General features: G+C 39.1%; 1 protein-coding gene across 6 annotated transcripts in view; it reads right to left on the bottom strand.

The window, feature by feature from the left end:
• The window catches only part of pbx1a (pre-B-cell leukemia homeobox 1a), a 53,989-nt gene that overhangs the window by 6,800 nt on the left and 39,689 nt on the right, over positions 1-7,500 (bottom strand). For 5 of the 6 annotated variants that reach the window (XM_083525158.1, XM_083525159.1, XM_083525163.1 and 2 more), the window contains 4 exons: positions 2,992-3,239; positions 2,696-2,886; positions 1,719-1,854; positions 1,179-1,338 (listed from right to left, as the gene is read on the bottom strand). In XM_083525158.1, the coding sequence (XP_083381284.1) occupies positions 1,179-1,338; positions 1,719-1,854; positions 2,696-2,886; positions 2,992-3,239 (735 nt within the window). Of the gene's footprint in view, positions 1-1,178; positions 1,339-1,718; positions 1,855-2,695; positions 2,887-2,991; positions 3,240-4,145; positions 4,354-7,500 lie in introns of those variants that run through there. The other variant, XM_083525160.1, reaches the window with a different exon arrangement.

Genomic DNA, 7,500 nt, shown 5'->3' with positions numbered 1-7,500 from the left:
TAAAGGAATAAATATCAGCTGCAGGAATTACGCACATCGGTGAGGTGCACATGCAGCATGTGAGCAACACCTTGTGAAAAAATGGAACATGAAGAATCATTACTAATAATTGAGAAGTAATCAGGATTAATGAGAAGTCCAGGCCAAATGTTATACCACCCCAGCATTCACACCCTTCCTGTGACTGCATGTTAGCACCCAGCTGTGGTGGATTAATAAAAATAAAGAGTATTCCCAAGAAATCAGGATAAATCAGGAGTAATCTAAAGTCACCAGGAGTAATTGAAGTGCAATCAAGAGTAATTGAGAGCTTATCTGAAGTTATTAGATGTAATCTTGAATACATTTGAATAATCAGGAGTAAGTTTGAGTAACAAAGGAATAATGTGGAGTAATTAGGTGTATATTGGAGAAATCAGGTCTATTTAGAAATAAGGAGCCATTTGGAGCAAGTAGAAGTGATCTTAAATTGTGGAGTATTTAAAGAGTGATGTTGGAGTATTTGAGGAGAGATGTGGACTATTTGAGGAGAGATGTGGAGTATTTGAGGAGAGATGTGGACTATTTGAGGAGTGATGTGGACTATTTGAGGAGTGATGTGGACTATTTGAGGAGTGATGTGGAGTATTTGAGGAGAGATGTGGAGTATTTGAGGAGAGATGTGGAGTATTTGAGGAGAGATGTGGAGTATTTGAGGAGTGATGTGGAGTATTTGAGGAGAGATGTGGAGTATTTGAGAGTGATGTGGAGTATTTGAGAGTGATGTGGAGTATTTGAGGAGAGATGTGGAGTATTTGAGGAGAGATGTGGAGTATTTGAGGAGAGATGTGGAGTATTTGAGGAGTGATGTGGAGTATTTGAGGAGAGATGTGGAGTATTTGAGGCGTGATGTGGAGTATTTGAGGAGAGATGTGGAGTATTTGAGGAGAGATGTGGAGTATTTGAGGAGTGATATGGAGTATTTGAGGAGTGATGTGGACTATTTGAGGAGAGATGTGGAGTATTCGAGGAGAGATGTGGAGTATTCGAGGAGAGATGTGGAGTATTTGAGGAGAGATGTGGAGTATTTGAGGAGAGATGTGGAGTATTTGAGGAGTGATGTGGAGTATTTGAGGAGTGATGTGGAGTATTTGAGGAGTGATGTGGAGTATTGATGTGAGTACAGTGTGAGGACTGACCGGCCGAGTTGGGCGTGGACGGCGAGTTTGCTTGGCTGCCCTGAGCAGAGGCGCTGGCAGCGTTAACAGCCGTTCTGGCGGCGTACATGTTCGCTTCCTCCTGGAATTTTCCGATGTTTTTCTTGTACCTGATCCGCTTGTTCCCGAACCAGTTGGACACCTAAACACCAATACAACATTTTACACATCACATTTATTTAAACATGATATATATAAAATACAAAATATTGTATACATTCAATAAAAAAAGTAGTTTGCTGTCCATAAAAACATATATTTTACATTTACAAAACGGCTTTTCTTAATAATGAAAACGACTAAATAACTAAACCTGTAATCGTTGTCAGATGAAGTGCAAAAAAGTTGGAACATAAAACTGTATAAAAAAAATTTCTAACAATTAGAACTTTTATCCCTTTTTTTTTTATTTATCTAAAAAATTCTGTCACTATTTTAAAAATAGATACCCTCGTATTTACTGTGAATAAAATGTGCTGAAACAGCATGTATTTAGTTTATTGATATTTATAAAGGATGAACCTGGGAGACGGTGATGGAACACTTCTTGGCCAGTTCCTCTTTGGCTTCCTCGCTGGGATACGGGTTACTGAGGTGCGAGTAGAAATACTCGTTCAGGATCTCTGTGGCTTGCTTGTTGAAGTTCCGCCGTTTCCGCCTGTCAGAGACACGAGTGAGTGAAAACGCCATATTGAATTCGTTAATACGCTGCTAATGTTCATTAATAAAGGAATCTTTTTCTCTTGAAGTGTAGCAGATGAGTGCAGAAGCCATTTAGTTTTTCTGTCTTTACTAGCATAGGTAGCACTTCGTAGCGTTCAAATAAAAATGCGAGAGTTCAAAAACAATACAATTTTCACATTTTTCATGTTTAAATAGTCTCTCTTTTACGTCACATGATTCCACACCAAACTGTATTCTTCTTCAGTCTGTATTTTTTTATCCCAAACCATTTTGATACAATTAACACTGTGAAGCCTTCATAATGTTCGTTCTTAATGTGTGTATCTTTTGTGACTGCAGTTCCAAATATATCCAGTAGGGTTACTAGCGTTAACAAGCTGAACGCAGGCCTGCAGTGATGTAACACTTGGTGTGGGTTGATTTTATAACCAAAACAATATCAATTTACATACAGTAAATCCACATTTATTAATTCTTCATTAGATTTGTTAATTAATTAATTAAGTAATTCGTTAGTTAATTAATTCCTTCTTTTATACAAACAAACGAAGCTTCCTCACAGACATTCAGGTGTACAGTCAGTATTTTCTATCCTGCTTTTTTTCAGAAGTTCTTTGTGTTCAGATGTTATCGTTAAAAGTCATGATGCTTCTGCTCAAGAGCTCAGAAATTCCACTTAGGCTTCCACTATGTGCGTAAAGCGAGTCTGAATACCCAGAACTTACCCTGTGTCTCTACTGGTCACTAAATCGCAGTGTGTGTGTGTGTGTGTGTGTGTGTGTGTGTAAAGAGTGTGATGAGCGTGATGAAGTCACCTGGCGTCAAGGAAGCGCGAGCGCAGGATCATGACGGCTTCGCACGTGCTCTGTTTGAGTTGCATCTGTATGGAGCTGAATTTGCGGTGGATGATGTTGACCATGCGCTCGATCTCTTTGGGGGAAATGGGACGTGTGCGCGACTGCTCTCTCAACAGGTTCATCACGTGTGTGGTAAACTCGTTACACGCCTGAACACACACAGACACAATCACTTATTTAATATTTAAATGTTATTATTAAAACCTAGTATTTGCCCATCAGGAAGTGTAATTATGAAAGGCAGTTGCTGAGACCTGCTCGTATTTCTCCAGCTCGGTGTGGTAGATCTGTCGTATCTGAGTCAGTTTTGCTCTGTAGTCTGAATGCTCCACCGAGTTGTCGTTTCCGGTTCCGCCCACTGCGGCTGCAGCTGCTGCAGCGACCGCTGAAGCTCCACCCCCTTTCTCTGGTCCGGACACACCCTCCGCTAAGAGCATGTTGTCCAGTCGCATGAGCTGAGGATCGGGGGGTTCTTCATCCTGTGCGCCGCGAATACTCAACACTGAGGAACACACAAACGAGACAAAACTGTAAGACATGAAAGAAATCTCAGTGCTGATGAGTTCTGGATTCTGATTGGTTGAATTTGTTTTCTGTAACAGTGGCTCAGACATGATTGCAGCTAATTCATGTAAATATTAATGCAAGTATGGTAGACATGAGTTACTAACTATAACTATAAATTACAATAGATATCAATAATCTTAGAGTTCTTATTTATCTTGTTTATCAATTATCCTAGCTATCAATTATCTTAGCTATCAATTATCTTAGCTATCAATTATCTTAGCTATCAATTATCCAAGTTATCAATTATGCTAGCTATCAATTATCCTAGCTATCAATTGGCTTAACTTTGCTATCAATTATCCTAGCTATCAATTATCCAAGCTATCAATTATCTTAGCTATCAATTATCCAAGCTATCAATTATCCTAGCTATCAATTATCCTAGCTATCAATTATCCAAGCTATCAATTATCTTAGCTATCAATTATCTTAGCTATCATTTACAGTGGCTATCAATTATCCAAGTTATCAATTATGCTAGCTATTATTTTTGGTAGCTCTCAATTATCCCAGCTCTTAATTACAGTGGCTATTAATTATCCTAGCTATAATTACCATAACTCTAAATTATCTTAGCTCACAATTAATTTAGCTATAATTATTTTTACTCTAATATTATCTTTTTATCTCGTATGAATTCTACCAGCTTTTACAATGCGTTATGCCACATTAGCGTCAGAGCTCCTACACAAAAGTAAAGACGTAAACACGGCTGGTGAAGAACATTCCGTTCCATTTATTCCCTTAAAGCCCCGAACCCAGTGAGCTTCATGCAAACAAATGTAAAGAACAGCTTCATATCTCGTTCCATCGTTCACCAGAAAACGAATGAACACACGTGTAATGGCGAGGCCGACGCCAACACGGCGGGCTGTAACGGCGTTAATATGAGAGCGGAACGTCAGCGTGAGTGATGCGAGCCGATCCACGGCTTTCATTATAATCGCTCCGGAACGCCGTCAGATCGTGGCTCCAACACGGATCCTGGCAGGAGTGAAGATAATAAAACCGTCATTTCATCACTTCACGCTGTAATCTTGGGTAAATAATTCGCCCTCACCTCCCGCCAGAGCTCGTTTTTCTTCGCCAACGTAGCGACTCGCCGCGAATGCACACGCACGCGGGCAATACATTACCACGACTTTATTCCGTCATTCATCAAAAACTCATACGGAATATTCCTCCACTGATCTTTATTACTGAACAATCCATTATTTCCCCAGAACACTGAGACACAACCACCATTCAACTCAAGTTTAATTATTTATATATATATATATATATGTGTGTGTGTGTGTGTGTATATATAATAGATTAGTATGAACATCCCATTCCACATTTAGTCCCCATTGACTGTTATAATGAGCTCCACTCTTCTGGGAAGATGTTCCACCAGATTTTGTGTAGATTGATTCAGCTACGAGGGCGTTAGTAAAGTCAGGTATGGATGTAGGTGAGAAGGTGAGGAGGTCTGGGGTGCAGTCAGTGTTCACTTTCATCCCAAAAAAAAAGGGTGTTCAAAAGGGTTGTAGCTCTATCGCAGGAGAACTTTCACACATTTCCAACTCCATGTCTAGCAGATGTTTATAGAACTGGCTTTGTGCACAGAGGCATTGTCATGCTGGAGCAGGTTTGGATGTCCTAGATCAAGTACAGAGTATTTTAGTGGATCTGAAACCGCAGGTTTTTGGTTATAGTGGTGAATTCGACTCTGTAGTTGCTGCTGTTTTTATTTTGTCAAATGAACTTTTATTTTTAATGCAAATGTGTTAAAATCTGCTCGGATATAAAACACGGGGTGTGTGTGTGTGTGTGTGTGTGTGTGTGTGTGTGTGTGTGAGCGAGTGTGTGTGTGTGTGTGTGTGTGTGTGTGTGTGTGTGTGTGTGTGTGTGTGTGTGTGTGTGTGTGTGTAAGAGAGAGCGAAGCATCGATCCACCTGTAGTGCAGAGATGATACACTTCACCTGCTCTGTTTAGCGTCTCCCACAAGATGTCTCTATCGTTCTTTACAGGTGAAACACACACACACACACACACACACACACACACACACACACACACACACACACACACACACACAAATACTCCTCTGATAGCAATAAAGAAAAACACTCGCAATACCACACAACAAGCTCAGAAATGATTTGTGCTCCCTGTGTGTGTGTGTGTGTGTGTGTGTGTGTGTGTGTGTGTGTGTGTGTGTGTGTGTGTGTGTGTGATCGCTACATTTCACATAACAGCTGATATTATATCAGGCACCACAGTTTACAAAATAATATTTATTAACAAAAAGAAAGAAAAAAGTTGAACCTACATATAAAAATATTCCCAAATTCCTCATTAATCCCACAACTAATCCTATAACTAATCCCATAATTTATAACTAATCCCACAACTCATTTCAGATTATGGATGGTAAAATTCAGGGATTTGCATCGGTGCATTAAAGTAAACGATGAACGCTTCATATGTATCTTTACTGTATCGTATCGTTCGCATCGCATCAGCCTCAGTTATAGAGATGCACATTATTAATATATAACTAATCCCACAGTAATCTTATTAAATCACTAATCCAGGTCTAATCTAATCTAATCTAATCTAATCTAATCTAATCTAATCTAATCTAATATCCCCCAGAATATTGCAGGATCATGTTTAACTACTAGTTTCACTGCTAATTTAATACTAAATGATGTTTATTGGGTGAAATTCTGCAGAAATAAAACCCTGAATGTAATTAATACACACACATACACATGTCCAAAAGTTTGCGGACACCTGACCATAAAGTTTGTATGAGAGTTTTGAACAACATTTAGCTGTTATAATCAGCCAAACTAATTATTCATGTATGTATTATGCAGTTATTACAATTTAAAAACATTTAATCAAATATAATTATTAAAATTGCTATTAACTTTTTAAAAAATTATTTATTGGAAATATGAATAGTTTTATGTGTACAATAAATCTTACAAAAGATCATTTACTGAATCTCCAATCAGGTTTAAACTGAAATGAAATGAAAATGATTCCACACAGCAGTAGGATCAGAACGTCCAGGTGCTACAGGAGAGACGGAGAGAAGGTCGGGTCACGTTCTCTGAGCTTTTTATTTTTTTCAACAGCAACATGGATTAAAGACGAAGAAGCTCCTCGGGTCAAGAGTTCAGCGTCAGGGTTCGTATTTCTCCAGAGAGCGAAATATCCTGCTTCATCAGTTACTCTTAATTTCATTTCATTTCATTTGTTTAAATCTCGGCGAAACGCATTACGCCTCCGGGGCTCGTTTATAAAGAAAAAAAAACAACAGACAAAGACGAAGTTGTTCATCAGAGTTTGTCGTAAACGCGTTTTATCATGTAGAGTAAAAGCAAACGTGTGTGTGTGTGTGTGTGTTTCAGGTTTTTATGAAGTGTGTGTAGTTTGCCTGAACATCCATCCAGCAGGGCTTCGCTCATCTGGAGACGAACTCTAATGAGGCAAATAATGATTTGTGTCTTCCAACGAGATCCTCCAGTGAACGAGTAAATGGATTACGTAAATACAATAAATACAGATAATCGTACAATTCCCTTCGCCGTGGCTTAATTACCCCAAACCCACGCCATGCACTTTATTTATTTTGATTCGGTAATGGCATGGCAATCAATTAGGCCGTAATGCTGCCAGCTGCTTTCTGTGTGTGTGTGTGTGTGTGTGTGTGTGTGTGTGTGTGTGTATGTGTGTGTGTGTGTGTGCAGCTGTTTAGCTGAACCGAACCACATTAACCGTTATTAATGGATAAATAATTTCCCCCTTCTCTCTCTGAATGCCCATATGTGTGTGTATAAACGTTTATAAATGTTCAGGTTGTTTTTCATGTCTGATTTCTCCTCAAACGAGATTAAGAACATCCTCGATTCCACGCAGCGATGCGATGCAGTGCGATGCAGTGCGATGCAGTGCGATGCGATGCGATGCGATGCGAGGGTGCAGAAAAAAAGGCGATGTCGCTTCGTTTAAAGTGGTAAATTCCCACCATCCACATAAACCAGTGATAAACTGTTTCACAGGGACTCTTTTTTCAAAAATGCTCAACTGATGTTAGAAGAAAAGTTTTTTGTTTTCCGGAGTGACGGTGAACTGAAATCATTATTATAGTAGAAAACACTCCTGTTTACACTTTTTGACACTATTATACTAAATTT

Source organism: Silurus aristotelis (assembly GCF_946808225.1).
Source record: "Silurus aristotelis genome assembly, chromosome: 22".
Lineage (NCBI taxonomy): Eukaryota > Metazoa > Chordata > Actinopteri > Siluriformes > Siluridae > Silurus > Silurus aristotelis.
Note: the sequence above shows the minus strand (reverse complement) of the source record. Positions and strands in the feature narration are given on the sequence as shown.